The sequence below is a fragment of the Clupea harengus genome, chromosome 3 (assembly GCF_900700415.2).
Source record: "Clupea harengus chromosome 3, Ch_v2.0.2, whole genome shotgun sequence".
NCBI lineage: Eukaryota > Metazoa > Chordata > Actinopteri > Clupeiformes > Clupeidae > Clupea > Clupea harengus.
The window spans coordinates 22071307-22090618 of NC_045154.1; the positions used below are offsets into that span (position 1 = coordinate 22071307).

A 19312-nucleotide genomic window follows, 5' to 3' on the forward strand; every position below is an offset into this window, starting at 1 on the left:
CAGCTCTTGGCCCTTGTTCAGACACAATGAGTACCAGACTACCTTAACAGTCAAAGGTCTGTCCTGAAAGACTAAATTAGTCCTCCAACAAATTATGTAGAGCTCGGTATTATGAGAAGGGTATGGCAGGGTGTGTCATTCCTAAGAGGCTGGGAGGATTACCATGGAGCAAGATTAAAATTGCAAAAGCATTGTAAATTTCCTCTTTGGTAAATCTGTGGTACCTGAATAAATAAAGCATTCTTGGTATTGTCTCTTCAATTATTTAAATATGGTACCTTTTTACTGCCAACAGTCTCTAACATGTCTCGTTACACCACATAGTGTTTACTTCAAATCACATGACTGAAGGCAGTCACTCAAGAGCAAACATACAAACACATTCTCAAACCCATTACACTGTCATCCAAACGTTCCCCACAGCAGTTCCCTCATTTCCCAGGATGTCTCTTATGTCTAGGTCTGTTTTCAAGTCGTAAACACTGGTGCTGCATCGCATTAAAAATGCATCCTCCTTCACTGACTTGGCAAATGACGAGGACTTAAAGTAATCCAACCCCTCACACCATTAACTTGGCAAAAGAAATTAGGATCCATGAAACTAGTGGCATTTGTTTGTGCTTTTTGTGCTATAGCAAAAGAAATGTTACTAAATTAATAAAAGTTAAATATTCCTAAAATATTTAATATTTCACATTCAGTGCAGTAACACAATCCGATCTAAAACTAGTGAGCAAAGACCTAAAAGGCATGCAAATACAGAAGGCCTTCTAAACAGCACAGCTCACACTAATACAAAAAAAAATGTTGTTTCTCTTTCAACTCCACATACACTAGAAAACAAATTAATAAGACATAAATATAGATGACATCAGATAAACTATCTACTTAAACCAGAGTAGACACAATAGCTGCTTTATGGGGCCAGAGCCTGCGTAGTAAACAGAAAATCAGCCAGGTCCTTCCGGAATCAACCATATTTTGTTAAATCAGCCATTTTTAAATTCACTGTCCATTGTTCTTACAGTCCATTGTTCTTACAGTCACTGAGTGGGACATTAACCAGTGGCTGAGATATACTACATACTCGTCATCACAAGGCCGGAAAAAGCGGAAATCTGTTGCAGTTGCAGCAATTGTATGTGCAATGTATGTGGTACGTAAGAAAATATGCAGGGTCACGAAAAATGCAGTATATTTGCATCAAGTCGCAAAAAACTGGAGGGACTGTTAAAAGCTTCTTATCCTGCTAACTAGTCAGTCAAGGTATCAATGTATCAGAGTTGCCAACTTTCAGGGCTGACTTGGCATGAGAATCGGTGAGATTGACAAAGATTGACCAAAACAGTTGTTTTTCTTTGTGTGAGCGTGCTAGTGTGAGACAGGACATAAAAGTCTGAAAAATTAGAGTTGGCAACCCTGGGGAATCAATCAAGGCTATCAGTTGCAATTATAGTAAGCTAGCAATCTAGCATCCTAGTTACTAGTGTCTATATTGTACAGTTTATAGTGCTAGTATTTCCCAAATTACTATCTAAATAGCATAGCCACTGCCTGGCTACCTTTAGCTTTTATGCACGTTTTAGTTTGACACTAATAAATTAAAACTCAAGCCTTTAATATTTACAAAGGTTTTTGATTGATATTTAAACTACTTCTTTATGATCGTTGACTACTTTTAAATTCCATTGATTCATGTCTCTCTTTCTCTGGTTTGTGTTACTACAGTGTACATCTTGACACATTGTAAAACAATATGAAATCATCCCTTTTTTACTGAGATATAGTCTGGAAGCCTTCAACTAGGGATAGCTGGTTTGCAAGACTTTTCTGTAAGCCAATCACTGAAATGTGGGGAATGTAGGAGACAAAAAGGAAGCACAGTTGTTTGAAATCTATCTACGACAAATGCTGTGGCCTAAGAGATTGGAAACCATGCCACAGTTGGGCTATTTCATCAGGTAGGATGAGGATGAAATTCTGAAAAGTTTAAATGTTGCATGGTAATGGTTGTGCTGCAAGCTGATGCAGTCGTGTTCAATATAACTTCCACGCTTGTTTCCAACACAGCCTTGCTAGGGCCAGAATGTATTCCCACGTCAGTGTCTGCTAGGATCGGACTCAGACATCAAGAAACAGGAAACTAGCAATCTTGCTGGTTGTGTTTTTGTTGTTGTTGTTGTTGTACAAATCAGCGATCAGTCAGTTGTCGCTGAGGTGATGACAAAGAGGAAACGCTTTCATTTGAAATCCGAAATATAGAATATATAGCTGCTGTCGTGGAGGGTAAAAACACATGGCATACAGGTGGATAAAGTCATGGCTTTAAGAATGCCTCATCTCCATACTCAGTTTTGAAGTGGTGGATCATCCACCAATCCCCTTGAACATTTGAATCCAAAACTGACCACAATAAATGCAATGATTGTGTGCTGACTTAATCAGGCCATTAATGATGCTTACCTAATCAAAATCCATTGCGGTGTCTTATTTATATGGGATCTATTTAGTGACAAAAAAACGTCTTTACAAACCTGTGACACCTGCTGTTTTGATGCGTCTTCATGTGCAACGGATGCAAGTGGAAAAACTGTGCCAAAAGTCACCTGATCCACAAATGATGTGGTTGATGTGTACTTTCACTTATAAAACCGATTATACAGACATGCAAAATGTAATTTATTTATTTCCATTTTTTGTTAACATTTGTGAAACATTATTTGTTATTTTGTCCTTTATTTGTTATTATAAGTTGCATTATAAGGTGCATTTTTATTTGCAGAAGTCATTGTGTTTGTTTGGAAAGTGTGTTTTGTATTTGTATAGCACAGTGTGAATATTTGCAAATCATGGGACATTTATAAATCAGATTATGTTGGTTTGCAAATTACAAGGTACTTAATATTCAGTTTGTTTGTGATATTATGGCAGCCTTCTAAATCTTTTTGTCACTAAATTGATCTCATAGATTTACTAATTATGTGATAAAACACCTACTAAAAACAAGGACCTTCTTCAGTTCCTTTTCAGATGAGATGCCCACTTCTCACTACCCCACTACTTAAGACATCATGAAGAACTATTTGAACCTGATTCTATTTGCAGCAAGTATAACCATTTAGAAGAACACTCTACAAAGGCAAAATGATTACAAAGAATGCTGATAAAAGACCAGAGGAAAATAAATAAAGGCTTAATCTCACCTGAGGCTCTTCTTGTAAACCTGTTGATGATTGGTGCTGCAAAACAGAGAGTGAGATAAAATTAGCAATGTAAAGGCATTCAAGGAACCTAGAATGTGTGTTCACTGTGGCAGTTATTGTGACCACATTTGTAATGGCGGTTTTGTTGATCACCGAATGGATATAGGCCAAACTGTTACGGTCTACCGGGTTTAATTGTATCATTTTGACGTTTGCACAATTCAGATACAACTTGCAAATTAGGTAATAAACAGCACTGAGACAGAGGGAGAGGTAAAGATCTGTGAACTTGTGTGCCAACAGCTTACAAGAGCCAACATCGGTGGTTGTACTTATGTTCACAGCTAGGTTTATGGGTCAGCCAGACCATCACTTGCAAAAACGTGTTCACAAAAGAGCCAATGGTCACTACAGGCCTCCCTCTGTGAGGGGACATTCCTCCTCTCAAAAAAACGGTTGGTTGACCATACCATACCAAGTAGTTTGGGTACAAAGCTGACACAGAAAGGAAAATTAAATGATTCACAGAGCTAATTCCCTGTTGAACAATGCAGTAATGCCATTTTTATATCAAGCAGGGATCCTAACATAGTTTTACACACCTGCGTAATTTTATCCAGTGCAGAAATGACTGTGAATGCACTGTTTCTGTGTGGACATGACAGAATAGGAGAAATACACTGTCTCTGTGAGACCAGCTAGCCACATCAGACATTAGACTATTAAACACACCAGTAGCATTCATGTTTGGGTGTTCATTTCAAGATAGATATTCAAAGCCTTGTCCTCTAGCCAATTACTCCTTTGCACATGCTGCCTAAATGTAGGCCTATTTTATCATTCACTGTGGGCTAATCCAGATTTGAATTGACATGAAACACTCCACAGCCCTTTTAATTTGATATCCTTCTCTGAATTACAATTATGTGAATAATTTGAAGGACAAACATCTGATGTAATAAAAGCACTCAGCTCTGAGACAATGCCTCCGCATGAAACATACATGAGTCTGGGGGCTAGTCATGAATATTGTGCTATCCAGTTAGGTAGCTCCACAAAAAGGCTAAAATGCAAACGCTATCTAGAAAGTGACTATAGAAATTAAATAGACTGTTCAATACCATATTGTGGTGCAGTACAGTGGTGTCCTCCTGACTAACAGTCATTCAAATTACAAATTATAATTGTGAAGGGGGCCTTACGCTAGGCTAGGCCTGCTGTTAAAGACTGGCCGCATCCTCTCTGAAAGAGCATCTGCTGATATTAACAGTCTTCGGAGTAGCCACAGAGCCTAATGTCATCTGACTGTCCAGTCTGGTAGTGTAAATGTAAGGTTAATATCGCAGCCATATTTGTCCCGTTGTTCCCAGCTGTGTTGGAGGTTGCCTATTTGGCTAACGGTGAACTGAATAGTAACCAGTTGAAAGAATGGATGACAGTCGGAGGTGGAAATAAAATGTACTACAGATAGAGCCGTGGGGGGTTGGCCACTGTCACCTTGTTCCATAATGAGGCAGATGGAGTTCAAATGCTTTGTACGTTAACATATGATGCAAATCAGGGAAAGCGGGATTAGACCGTGGAATCAAGCCATTTCTTCAAAATTGGTAACCTTATTAAATGTACACATTGCCGATGAATCCGCTTAGAAAATCAATAGGGCCTACTTAACCAATAGCCCATGCATGGTGCATATTGAAGGGGGAGGCTGTAAGGACTGCGGTGACCATCGATGATGAATACTATTGCTAACGAAGACAGTGACCAGATAAAAGACCAGGCCAAACAACATTCTTACAAACAATGATCATGCTGGCTTTGTGCCCACCATGTATAACTAGCATAAATGCTTGGATTTCAAGGCACGCGCACATGCACGTTGCTTAACTGTTCGTGAAGCAAAATTGGAGGTATCTGTCGGCTGCAATAATCTTGAATGAAACTGGCAAATACCGCTTTTGTCGACCCACCATCGGAGGGCCATTACACCTTCTACTCACGATAGCCTACAGTAATCATAATATGAGACGTGGGGTATTTGTTACCTACGAATTCCTCGTCGTCATCCTCCTCTTCCTCTCCATTTTCCGAATCGATTTGCATGGCTTCTTCGATAAAGTTGACTGCTTTCCCAGATCTTGAGGCCGAATTTTGGTCATTGTCAAATGCGGCCCCTTTGGTTTCACTCTCTTTCAGTTCCGTGAAATACTGCAAGGCAAATTCTAGTAAGTCCCTTGGCTGATTCCTTAACACTTCCACGGTAAAGCTCTGCAACAGCTCCGTCAGTCCTTCTGGGATTTCTATACTCATTCCTGATGTGAGTCCAGAGAAATCCGAGTGAAATACAGTGTCGGTGTCAAATGCAATATTGTCTCTAGGTTATACTCACAACAAGAGCAGAGAACGTAATTTACGACGACATGGAATCAGAACACAAAAATATGCGGCGGAATTCTCATCATTGCCACGTAGCTAGTCCCATTTGTTCAGCGATATCCCGCAATTTGCTAAAATGAAAATGGCAGTGAATTCAGTAGCTAGCATCTCTTGCTGCTGGCTACAGGAAACCCACGCATGTGACCTGCGAAACCATGGCAACCACCCATCCAGGGATTGCGTATGCGATCCGCAGCAATGGCAGAAACCGCTGCTGCAGAAACGCTCTGTATGCTGATAGTCAATGTAGCGAGTGATTCTATATTGCAACGTATGTGCTACCAGACACCATACCATCATTCTGTACGATAAAGCGGTTACCTCCAGCCATGAAGATTTAAATGGACTACAGTGAGTGTGGCGGCTACCAAAAAGCTATGGTTTATATAAAAAATAGTATCCTATTTTTTGAGTGAATGTAACAAAGATAAAAAATGAGCATTCCTACACTATCTGACATTTTTCCCCCATACAGGTTAATATTTTCCCCTGAAAGTATGCTCACATATGCAGGCTTATTCAGTAAAACTGCAATAGTTGTCAGCCTGCAAGAGGAGATTCTCCCTCTACTGCCACTATGCCAATTTAATGACATAGTTTGCATTGCAGTTCGGGGATTCAAATAAATCATTAAACTGTATCAGGTATCTGGACTGTATTACAATTTCTTCTTGTCAACCACTTCCTGGGCTCTTGTTTTAACAGCTAGATTTAATCAGATTATTAAACAAGACTTACAATTGTAAACATTCCCTTACAGTTTCCCTGAGTTCCCACGGAGAAAATGTGTGCGTGTGTGTGTGTGACATAGAAGGAGATTGAATACAGCTGCCCCGAGCAAGAGTGTAAAACAGAGCTAAACCTTGTGGGAACACCTCAGTTGAAATACCTCAATGCAGATAAGAGGGAACCTCAAGAATAGAAAGGATTTGCAGGTTGGCATTGCATGCCGTAAAGTCATGGTAAATGGATTTTGTGTACACTTTTCCGCGGTGCTGTTTTATTTTTCTCCTGTCCTCTGATAACACAATCCCTCTCTCTCTTTCTCTCTCTCTCTCACTCGCTCTCTCTATCTCTCTCTCTGTGTCTTTCTCTCTCTCACACTGTCTCTATCTCTCTCTTTCTCTCTCTCACTCTGTCTCTCTCTCTCTCTCTGTCTTTCTCTCTCTCACTCTGTCTCTATCTCTCTTTCTCCCTTCCTTCCTCCCTCTGCGGCTGTGACCCACTGCATGCAGTGTCCCACATCTGTCACCATTCATCTCGTGGAGGCATGTTCCCAGGCATAGAGCAGAGAGGGATGTCTCATGGACCAACCTCTAATGCGTTGTTCATGGTACTTGCCAAAGGAAAAAGACAGAGGGAGAGGAGAGGTGTTGAGGGGCGTGTGAACATCCTCCTGGCTTTGAGATACTGCTCTAACTGGAGCATACTTCCTGGGGATGCACTGGCCATGTGCATTCAATCATTCAAGTAAGATATTTGCTAGGCGACACTAACATATACATATATTCACAGTAGACCACATGTTAAGTTAGATGTCATAAAAAGTTTTTTTACATTTGCTTTCATAAAATGTGCCAATCTTTGGGCCAGCATAAATCTAATTCAAATCTTCTTTGAAGAAATAATAGCTTTTTGTAATATTTCAGTAATTTGGTACCTATCACGCACGTCTTCTAATTTTATTATTATCTTCATCTTATGACCAATAAATGTGGGGCCCCTACAAGGATTCATTTGAAACCTGTAAAAATGAAAGCTGCATCTGTGTATCATTTTACTACTTTCAATGCTCCAAGGCACAATATCAGAGCCTACTAAATCAAGTTGTTTGTGGAATAATGTGATCAGTCCACATGAATTCACAACACTGTGCACAGAATTTATCTCCACCTGCTGGTGAAGAATATGAATGCAAAAATGAAGATGGAAACAACAAACAACGAAATTACCTAACAGTAGTCAAGGTTATTCTCAACTACAGGAAATACCACCATTATTACTGCTGTTGCTACAACAGCTATTACCACTACAACTCAGTGATGACAACATACGTTTATCTGTACAAGAACAGATAAAGGACCCACTGCCAACCACCTCACCATCTGCAAACAAGCAATGCTTATGAGGCAAGAAGGGACTTGTGCCACAATCTTCGCTGTATTATAGTTCTATAGTTGGTGTCAAGGACGACAAAGTTTATGAACATCTATGGTTGGGAGATAGAGAAAATGAAATCCCTAATTCCACTAGATGGCGCTGTAAATTGAGGGCTGGTGTTTACATTATGAAATTAGGACCTGTCTCACTATCTGCAGACTAGCAGCCATATGGCAAAGTATACAGTGCATTTTAATAAGTATTAAGTACAGAGTACAGAGTACAGAGTACCAGATTAATCTTTCAAATTCCAAATGTATCAATGAGATATGGCGTAGGATGTCACGGGGATGTGGGGAGAAGGTGGGAGAGTGTAACTGCAGTTACATTCTACCCACACCTAATGCACAATCAAGTTAGGCAGATTTACGAAGATTTAATCCTGGGTTCTCTGTGGTCGACTCTGCAGGCAAAGAGAGAGCTGGCAAATGAGTGATAATGAGAATGAGTAAGCTACTCCGATGAGCTTCCTAATGCTTTAACACTTTCAAATTAAGGTTTGAGTTAGACAGCCCATGCATTTGGTCCATCCTGTGGGGCTGTGCTGCAGACCAGTCCATGATGTGGGTAACTGGTGATCTAACCTTTTGTGTTATTTGTCTGTATGTTCAAACAATGTAATGCAGTTGCTAGAAAAGGTCCATCTCCCCACTGAACTCAAACCTTTACCAGGGGGCAGTGTTGTCCATTTCCTTCCCACAACATACATTTAGGGATGTTTGGCTTATGCTGTTGGATTACAGGAAATACAAGAAAAACACCCTGTCTTTAAACAAGTGAAAAAAACACCCTGTCTTTTTATTCGTTGAATTTTTTTTTATCCATGACAGAAAAATAGAGAAGAAATTCAAAATAATATGTTGATAAATAATCATATCCATATATTCCTGATCTCCATAGAACATTCTATTTCATTGTTGTGCATTTTTTATTTCAAGATGAATAGCGATTCTAGCTACTATAGCATTATGTATCTCTAATTTATTATTAGTTATTTTTTCGTTATTTTGTTGTGCATGACAGTCATTGAGAGTTTTGTTTCACATTTTTGCTCCAGGAATTCTCACTTGTTCCATTATAAACCACTTTGGTGTTAATGGCCATGAGTCAGGTTTACTTTGTGTAACCAGGGTCATGACATCATGTGATGAAAGCAAAACCTAAAAAGTAGGGAGACAGAGACCTACTTGCGCAGTGCGTGAATTTCGTCAAGGTACTGGAGTTCACCATAATCACATCAAATCACATGACTTGAGCTGAGGCACTAAGCATGTGACTCTGTTTAGGTCCTTCTTAACCAATAACTAGCAAGGATTATGTCATGGCCAATCAAATTTCATCTTTTGAACCAATAACTATGTAGAGGATTATCAGTCCCTTCTTTAGTGTTGTTTGTTTAATAAATACTCATGAAATGAGTGAACAGGCAACAAAATACAAAAGACCCTTCATGTGACCTCTTTGAAGTTACTTTAAATCTTTTTGATCTTTGTAGACTATCCATGTGAAGATTTAGAAACCTGTTAGAGTTGCCACCAAATTCTTGAGAGTTGAAGAGGAATCCTGGCGAAGTATCTAATGGAGACATGAAGATGGAGTTTTTAATACAAGTTGCATGACATGGCTACAGATGTTGGTTTCTTCATGAGAGATGCACTAGCATTACCTGTGAAGCCAGTGCTTATTCACCACATTCATTTTGGTCTATAGAACATTTCTCTGGATTTCAACTGGGCAACGGGCACAGTGAGTGTCAGTTAAAATTGTATTGAAAGTCACTGGATTTCTTTGTTAGTTCGCATCATGAGTTCACGACAGCACAAGGCTAAATAAAGACAGTCATACTGTCTCCCAACAACTTTCTGATTAACAGTACAAAAATAGCCTTGTGGAGGTCACATGTGTTCTTCTGTTAACTGAGTCCACTCATCACTAAAGCTTTATTTTATATCAAGTTTTAACATATATTTTAATCACAAAAAGCCACAGGAAATTGTTTTGCTACCATCATGGGATTAAATTCCTATATATGAATAGAGTTTTCCTCCAATATCAACAAATAATTTGGTAAATTGGCCATCTCAAACACATCATTTGTATTACAAATAAAAAATAATTCTCGTTGTATTGTGTTATGTTTCTCAAATCAATGTGTAAACCTGTGATTGTTAGTGTTTTAGCTCTGTAATTAGCAATGTTGTTGTTAATGTTTTGGTAGATTTGAGATCCTTTGTGATTCATGTGATCACCTGACATTCTTGAGTTCAGACAGTAATGGATCCTCAGTATGTGTACTTAAAAGCAGGGATGGATTACCGAACGGGCCTACTGGGCCCAGGCCCAGGGGCCAATGAGCTCAGGGGGCCCCTAAACCAGAGCCTCTGCGTGAAGTCGCTGTTATGTATCTCTTATTTGTGGTTGAAAGAGGTGTATTTTGATGTTGGCTTTAATTGAGTGTACCTGCGCTGTGTTAGAAAATGTGTGCGTTGTAAATCCTGTTGAGGTACAGGTGAATTTAGTTATGGTGCTGTTGAAAAAAAATGTCATTACATTTAAGTAATGTTTTGCGAGCTCACAATTTTTGCAGGCGCGCGTATGCAGGGGGGGCTTTTACATGTCCAGGCCCAGGGGCCCATGTTTTCATAATCTGTCCATGCTTAAAAGGGATGCTTTGAATTAAAGTCAGTCAAACGTTTTGTGCAGTTAAGATTGTGTGTCTGGTGTCTCTACCTGCTGCAGAACAATTAATCTGTTGAACTGAACTATGTAGCACATCAAGCCCTATCTTGGATGTTGTACTATTATTATTTTATTTGTATGCTCTGATGGTGTCACTTGGCACTACCACCACGTGTAAAATAAAAAAAATGCAACTCTGATGATTGTTAAATGAAGATTCCTCTCTTACTTATGACAATGATATATTTATTTGTTGAGATGAGTCAATCATCAGAACTATAGAACTGACTGCATTGAGGACTGATCTGTTTAGAAACTTTGAACAAAACACATTTCAGATTTGTTTGTTCTAACCTAGGTACATGGCTAACCGTGCTACTGTGTCTGTATATTTGTCAAAAGGGGTGGATCTATTAAGGTAATGAAATCGAATTTAAGTGCCTCATCATGCCTTCATGGTGCTTTGAACTTGTGATGTGTGCCCGCGGAGGCTGGGTTCTTTAGAGAGGGAGCAGTCATGTGCTTGACAGGGCTATTCTTTAGAGCAGATCTGCACATTTCCACGAATTGAAGCTATTGTATTTGTCGGATTATTTGTAAGATTTTGTAGCCTCGTAAATTCGTTCTAAGTAAAGTTGCAGGTTTTTTGGGGGAAGGGAAAACAGCAGCCCGTAGGGCAAATCGTGAAGCAGTCGTGGTTCAGAAGTTTTGACGGAGAAATTTAGACGCTGTTAAGTCATGGTTAGTAGCATGCACCTTTACGTTTCTTCCAACGTATTAAGTTATTTTAATTGTGGATTGCATACAGCTGTTTAACACATCATACCATCAAACATGCTATTATCTAGCGAACAGCGTATCTGGGTGAATCGTAAAACTATACAGCAGACGGACTTTCACAATGGAAATATGCATGCATTCACATCACCTTATTTCAAAACTTTCTAGATGATGACAGGATTTCGACTAAACCTGACTCCACTTAAGGAACCACTGGGATTTATTAAAATTCTGGAATGGGTAAGTTACCGTCCTTCCTACTTTAAACATTCTGCCGGCATTGCAATTTAATTGGGCCGTATCAGCTGATTCATTAAGTAACCGGATTAGCCTTGTGGAGGTCGCATGTTGTGTTACATCTCCCCCTTCACAGATTTGTATTAGCTGAGAGGTAGGCTAATCTTAAAAGCTTTGTTTTCTATAAAGTTTTAACCGATATCACAAATAAACCACCAGTAGCCTAAGGACAGTCGTCCAAAGCTAATAGTAGTTTATTGAGACGAATGGCAAAATGTTTGTTTTAGATTATGGTTAGTGTGGTTATGTTTTACAGTTAACAGCCATTTTTGCCTTTGGAAGCTGTGGAAGCTATAGTGGCCAGAATGTGATATCACTCTTCTGTGGAGGGGGTAGAAATGAAACACTGAACGTTACATTTCACTATCCTTTTAGGTAAGTGTACGCCAATATATTATACTGAGATGGGGAACTTTACATCCAGATCTAAATATGTATGTTGTCACAGCATCACTGTCTGTGACTGTCACTGCCACAAATCGACTTGTGCTCAGGCTTTAGGCTTTTTATTGCACATGCACAAAATGTTACAATAATAGTTATTAGTAGTTATGTAGTTTCAGTCACGTACCAATACATAAATCACTGTCATCAGTGTCCTTGTATGATTGTACACATATGAGTACTTGTGCACTTTTGCTTCAGGTTGAATGAGGTGATGCTGGTGGGTTCCAATTCGACTCTCTGCGGTCGCACTGTTCAGGAAACTCATCTCGTTGGTGATTCTGCCTTCTCTGCTGAAGTCTTTGTGGCAGTCGCCATCCTGGCTTTCTGCTACTGTATGGCAGCACTTCTGATCTACTTGGGGTATATGGACAGCTACAGGAATCCTCAAGGATCATCGTGGTCACAAACTGTAAGACTTAACCTATACTGGACATTGATATTGTGGATAAGGATGTTATGTTACAAGGTGGCTGGCTAATTAATAGAGTGACTGTTAGACCACATCTGTATCTCCCCAGTCAGATGCTAAAAGCGCAATGAAATGTTGATATGCCAAAGTAAATAGAAAATAGGTTAGAAATGATTTCTAAGTCCAATTGCCTTAATAGTTAAAATGCATCTGGACCACAGAAAAGTTAAATACAGTCTTTTCAGTTATTTAACTTTCACTTATTTCACATTTTAGCAAGGAAGGATGTTGATCTTTTTTCAGATTTAAAAGGGCTAATAGCATGTAACTTCTGTGCTAATAAATACATCTTTCAGACTTGAGCTTTAGTTGGTTATAGCCTTGACTATATATGCTCCTTGGCTAAGGATAAATAGGCTGGAAGTTTAGAACTAGCAAAACTGTTCTTGATGAGAGTGTACATCTGGGGACAACTTTTTCTTGATTTTAGTAGTAGAAAAAATACTGTGTGTTAATTTAACCTAAATGCATCGATTTTCTTGCGCTCAACACATACATGTTTACCAACACACTGGGATTACTTTCACATATTAACTTCCAGTAGCCACTATCCACTCCTGTTTTGATTTGTGCGGCTTTAGTAGGACCTCTCTGTTTTCTTCTTTGCTCTTTCTTGCATATTGCATTCATTATCACATAATATCACATCACACATCAGTACAAGTTGCTTTGTCGAAACCACATGTTTTGTTTCCCACCCTCTCACCGGCAGGACTTCATTCTGACTATCGTCTTTGTGGCACTGTGGCTTGTCTGCTCATCAGCGTGGGCCAAAGGACTCCAGAATGTCAGGGACGCCACGAGCACCGCGGGCATCCAGTCCACCCTCTCAGTGTGCCAAGCACAGGGTGTAGTCTGCCAGGTCACCGAGAGGGCTAACATGCGCACCCTCAGTGTCTCTGTGGTGAGCTGGATTGAAACCACTTTGTAATACACATTGTTTCCTTCATGTGTGAAACATCAGAGTGTATTAAAGGCCAATGTGTATCCTTAACAGGTATTTGGTTTCCTGAATCTGATCCTATGGCTGGGGAATGTGTGGTTCACCTACAAAGAGACCCCCTGGCACTCTCAGACCCTACCCGCAGAAGCAATACCTGTCTGTAGGCAAGTACCAGTACCCATCTAATCTGGCTGCCCAGGGATGCTACACTAACTCCTCCTATGACCTTTAGGGGAATATGTCCTCCTATTTCCCCATGAACTGAAACTGTATTCATATTATATTCATGTCCCTCTTTTCTATTGTATGTGTATATACGGCCGTATGTAATCGGGATTAGTGTAGATGTGAATAACAGAAAGAAATATCTAATATTATTATTGCCTCATATCTAACTTGTTTTGTATAAGAATGATGTTATTCTTCACACTGGCACTTGCTTTTTGTTACTGACAACCTTTGGAAATTTTGTCCATAAAGCTGCAATAAGAAACTGCTTATCGCTTTTATACAACTTTATCTAATGTCACTGGTGTGTTAGGTCTGAAATGTAGGTTTGTGAGCTTGTGCGGTGTGATGATGTCCTGAATAGCCTAGTGTTGCTGAAGATTAGCAAAAATTGTATAAGTTGTTAGTTCTGTTGCGTTTTAGGTTCCAAAGCAGAGTTTGATGCTTCATTGTGTGGACTGAGAATGCTTTTCATTAGTCAAAAAAAAATAAAAATAAAAATAAGCTGGATGTTTCTGCGAACTGACAAAATTGTTGACACACAAAACTGGTGAAACGTGCACGCTTTTACAAAAAAAAAGAGAAAGACAGAAATGAAGATTAATTTCTATTCTTTGAAAGCCATATAAAGGAGTTCTTCAGAAGTTTTCTTTCTGTCTGTGTTTCCTATCTGTGTCTTTCCATAATGGCACAATCCACAGTACGCCTATGGACTGGATTCCAAGTCATTTTGGTTGTGTTATTAAGTGTTCTGCCTTTTTCACGTTTGTCTTGTGACTGCTGATCTTCAGTTGCCTTGGAGGTATCAAGAGAACAAATGCTATACTATCTGAGAACTGAAATCCCCCTGCATGTTTTTAGTAGTGTCTGCTGCTTTTGAAGCAATCAGGGACCAAAACAACACACATAGAAAAGGTCTACTCAGGTTCCTAAACTGGAAATTCTGTTTATTTTTATCACACACACACGGAGTTATCCTCTAAGAAAAGTAATGGAAACCCATACTGTTTTGTTGTGACATGTTTTTTAATTCACAAATGTTGTGAATTAAAAGTATAATAAGTATAATCAATCATAATATGCTAATTACTTGCATTTTAAACCTGAAAAGAAATTTAAGACACCTCAAGTACCATTTGTATTAATTTAACCAGATAATTTTCTCATTTGTAGTTACAAGCAAAACTTTGCCAGTATAATAATATGATGAATAGCAATAATTCAAACGCAGAGTGACTTTTGTCACGTTGGACAATACTTGACTAATTCCTCTGCTGTACAAACTATTTTTGCCCTACACCTCTGACATACCCTCAGCTGTCATGGGGACAGTGCCTGGCTTAACGTTTGGTCTATCACTTAAGGTTTGCAGATGGTTTTGTGAGGTCTGCACCCTGTCGCCCGGCCAGTCCACTGACTGGGCAGAGCCCAGCCTCTCAGCATTTGATGTTTGTGACTGGGCAGTTCCTGGTGGCTGCTCAGGAGTGCCAGCCTTCTGGGAGATTACCAGAGTGCTGCTGCCTGGTTGTGTCTGTGGCAGGCCAGTCATAATAATGGCGTCCTTCCAGCGGCGGGCACCAGACTTGCTGTTGTATTCATACACCCTCTTCGTAACTGGAAACGAACACACCAGAGATTGTCATTAATACTTGATGCCATGTCGAAACATATAACCAAGTTGGTTCAATGGCAAATGAACCATCACCTGGATCGACTTCCTCTCCATCAAATATTGTGTTGATCTTGGTCACCTCCTAACAGAGAAAGGAGAATGTTAGAAGGATCTTCATGACTTTATGACTGAACAAAAGCTGACAAACACCTGACAAATCACCTACCATCAATACTTCACGTTTTGGAGGATCTGTGGACAAATAACATAAAAAAGGAAGAGTGTTGTGAACAGTGTTAAATTCCTTCTTCTAAATCTATCGTAGTTCACTATTAACCTAGTTTAAACATACCTTTATATGGAATGCTGTGAAGACAAGAATAGTCAATAAAGCATCGATTCACATTTCGTTATTTTGATAAACAATATAAATCAAATAAAATCATAATAAACAATAACACAGATGCAGGCTACTCAAAAGAGTTTGGTGAGCACACTTACAGGGTGTCTTCATCCTCCATGTGTTTGGGTTCACAGCAATCGCAGGAGCAATTACACTCTTTAGTAGAGAGATATCTGCAGCATCTATACAGCAGATATGCCAAGATGCCCAAAAGCAGGAGCGCACCCAGGACAAGCACAAACCACACGTACCAATCATCCGCATCATATGTGTTCTGTGTTACAGCAATGTATGTAATGCGAGGCTGTAAAGCAGAACCAAAAGCGTCTGTTATTACAATATTCCTAGTTACTTGACAGTACACAAAATACACAAATTCTTGATATAACTTGACATGCAGTGAAAGGCCAATAGGATTTTTTTAATGGAGAACTCCAGTATTGTTTAACCTGGGCCCTATTTCTCAGCTTTTTAGGGTCCAGATTTTTACTGGGGACAAAAACGATTGAAATCGGTCGAGTATTGGGTTAAAACATTATAACTGGCAAATGCAAAATGGCTATACAATTGAATCCTATTGGGCAAGCATCCTCGTCAAAGTAAAACGATTATTTTCGCCACTGACAGACTCGCATGGTTGCTCTGACAACATGGAAAGGATCCCCACAGAGATACCCCTGTGTCTTTTTACAGAAGCTGTAGAAAATTATTGGTTCTACAGTCATTAGTTCTTCAGACCAGAAGAAGAGAAAAACTAATGACTGTAGAAACAGTTGCTTGCCCCACAGGATTACATTGTATAGCTCTTTTGTGGTCGCCGGTAATAGCATTTAAACTCGATACTTAACTGACTTTGATGGTTTTTGTCCCTTGTAAAAATTTGGACCCAAAAAAGGTGGGAAAATAGGGCCCAGTTAAAAAATAACTGCAGTCCTCCTTTGAAATGGTTAATCTCACATCAATACACAGTGTAAACACTCACTGTTGTTGTTGTCATGGTAGTGGTGAGGTCGGGGTCCACCACCTGGACGTTAATGATGATGGTGCCAGTCTGGGGGGCACGGCCAGCTCGCAGATTGGCATCAGAGATGAGCACGGCTAGGCTGTAGACCCACAACTTATCTACCCCACTGCTAAAGTCAAAGGGCTCCCTAAGGATCAGCCTTGTGATGTTGGTCCCCGCGTTGGGAGAAAAGCCAAAGTGGTTGTTCACATTGGTTACCCCTACAAGATATGGAGAAGGAGAAAAACATGAAGATGCCTTCAGAATCAACCACACTGCCACTGGGGGGTTGGATACTCCCATATAGGTAGAGTCTCCTTGAGACTTTGAGAAATTGATGGCTAGGTCAAACCTGAGATTGTGTAGATGAAAGAAGAGGGAGGGGAGTCTTTGTCTTTGCATGTCAGCATGAAGCCTTGGACACTGGATCCTGGCCGCATGTCGATGGGGACAACCAGGTTGGTTTTGTTAGGACCACACAATGGTGGCTCATCGTTTGCCTCTGTGATATTGATTTTGACCTAAATGGCAAAAAAGAAACACCATTTTTCATAGAGGAATTTGACCTCATTTATAGTTGCTACATAACACCTTATCTCATAACTCACCACAGCGGTTTCTGAGCGTGGCACTTCAGGGTCCCCATCCACCGCACGGATGACCAGTGTGTGTGATGGAGTGACTTCAAAGTCAGGCTTGGTGAGCAGACTAATCCTGCCCAGTTTGGGGTCTACATGAAAGATGTTTGCCAGACCTCCACTGCCCCCACCTGACACAAGTGAGTAGTGGATATCCGTCGGGGGTAGGTCCTCATCTGTGGCAACAACAGAGCCAATCACAGTGCCCCCTGGAAAGAGATGTGAGATAAGTTACTGTGGGAGTGACTTTACACTGTAAAATTCATCAGTTATATTTGCGGTACAGTATGCCTTACTTCCAAGTAGCTCAGAGACACTGAAGAAGTAGGTTGTGGGATTGAACACTGGAGAGAATTCGTTGATGGGTGTTACACTCACATATACATAAGCATCACCTGCATAAAGCATAATACTTGACGTCAACAGAAGGAGTCATATAACTCACAGTATACAACTGTAAATATTGTGACAGACCTCTCATTTAATGAGGTATCATTCTTATATCACTCACAGTATATAACTGTAAATAATGTGACAAACCCACCCTTTAATGAGGTGTCATTCTTATCTGTAGCCACAACTAAAAGGTTGTATTCACTGGCAATGTTTACGTTGCTAGGATCCTCAAAGTTGAGACTTGAATTTAACTGTGCAAGAACCAGAGTGCAACAGATTGCAGATTTACAAAATCACTTTTGCAAAAATAATAAGGTATTCAAATAATACATATAAAATACATAATATACAATACATAAGCATATAATAAAAATAACAACATTCATCAAATTCCCCATACTCTATTCTAAATATGTCCAAATGGGCTTGTCTTACCACAATGGAACCATCTGACGTGAGGGTAAAGCGCTGGGTGCATCCTGTGCAGGAGAAGCTTGTGAAACTGTATTCCCTAAACTCCGGTTCCACGTCATTATCAGAGCATGTGACTGTGGCAATCAGAGCGCCTGGAGCCTCTGTCTCTGGTACTTCTCTCCTAATAAATCACAGCATGAACCATAAACAACTGGAGATTGACGCCTACTTATTGACCCGAAGGCAACTGAAATCCAATACTTTTCTTAAGATTGTTCTGACTTCTCTGTTCTGGAATTAATTTAATATGAACGACTGTGTTCCAAATTTTATTAGAGTAAGTTTATAATTTTACAGAAACATATGGTTCATTTTACAATTTCACATATGGTTCATTTTACAATGGTGGGGTGTCTGTGACTGGAATGGAATGAAGTTCGTACTAGTAGTGATTCACTCTCACATCTTGATTTGTCACAAACAACAATAAATACATCAAAATCAGCGAACCGTGGTCTGTCAGAGGTGCAGGCAGGTGGGTTGTCGTTGATGTCTGTTACTGTGACAGTCAGGTCGATGGCGCTGAAGAGAGGAGGACCGGAGGACCTGTATGTAGCTGTGACAATCACAGCTATTGTAGGGGTGTTTCTGAGCGTGTCGCTGTCACGATCCATTCGGTTTGCTATGGTGACTAAACCTGTGTCTGCAAGCACAGAGAAGGGTGAAAAATAAATGGGTTCTCACCATTTGGTTTTTGTTACTCATAACCCACATGTTTAAAGTGCCCTACATCTATTTATTTCAAGATAGTCATTGGCGCTGATGGTGTAGAATATGAGCCCAACATAAAGAGAGACATCTGGCACAACTGCAGTGATGTTGGCCACAAAATGCCCTGGGCTTAGCTCTTCTGGGAGAGTAAAAGATGTGACGGTGCTAGAAGATAAAACAAACAGAGTTCAATTTCATATGGTATTAAAAGCTAAATGAAATTGTCATATACTGTCAAATTCAATCATTCACTTTATGACAAACTACTTACTTTAAGAAGATGGGTTTATCATCATTGATATTCATGATATTGATGATCAGTGTTCTCAGGACTGTATTGTTTCCATCACTTACTGAAAGGTTGAATGAGTAACTGAAGAGAAATGGAAACACACGCACACACACACACACACACACACACACACACACACAC

The 19312-nt window shown here is 39.8% G+C and overlaps 2 protein-coding genes across 2 annotated transcripts; one reads left to right on the top strand and one right to left on the bottom strand.

Moving 5' to 3' along the window:
* Positions 1-10905: 10905 nt before the first annotated feature.
* sypl1 (synaptophysin-like 1) lies at positions 10906-14574 on the top strand. The gene is made up of 6 exons (XM_031564958.2): positions 10906-11219; positions 11427-11498; positions 11812-11930; positions 12201-12411; positions 13184-13375; positions 13469-14574. The coding sequence occupies exons 1-6, from the start codon at positions 11217-11219 to the stop codon at positions 13598-13600; spliced, it is 729 nt and encodes a 242-aa protein (XP_031420818.1). The 5' UTR covers positions 10906-11216; the 3' UTR covers positions 13601-14574.
* Positions 14575-14610: 36 nt separating this feature from the next.
* LOC105913368 (cadherin-related family member 3) lies at positions 14611-19067 on the bottom strand (the record flags this gene model as incomplete). Its single annotated transcript, XM_042707431.1, has 13 exons — positions 14611-15237; positions 15269-15396; positions 15481-15506; positions 15607-15620; positions 15756-15961; positions 16640-16881; positions 17013-17181; positions 17272-17507; positions 17595-17693; positions 17843-17945; positions 18130-18289; positions 18619-18811; positions 18899-19067. Coding segments are annotated over 13 exons (2046 nt in total), but the record flags the coding sequence as incomplete, so codon positions are not given.
* Positions 19068-19312: the final 245 nt, after the last annotated feature.

Coding starts and splice junctions, on each gene's coding strand:
- sypl1 (XM_031564958.2), top strand. Junction 12,412..13,183: donor GATCATCGTGGTCACAAACT/GTAAGACTTAAC, acceptor TCTCACCGGCAG/GACTTCATTCTGACTATCGT. Junction 13,376..13,468: donor GCACCCTCAGTGTCTCTGTG/GTGAGCTGGATT, acceptor TATCCTTAACAG/GTATTTGGTTTCCTGAATCT.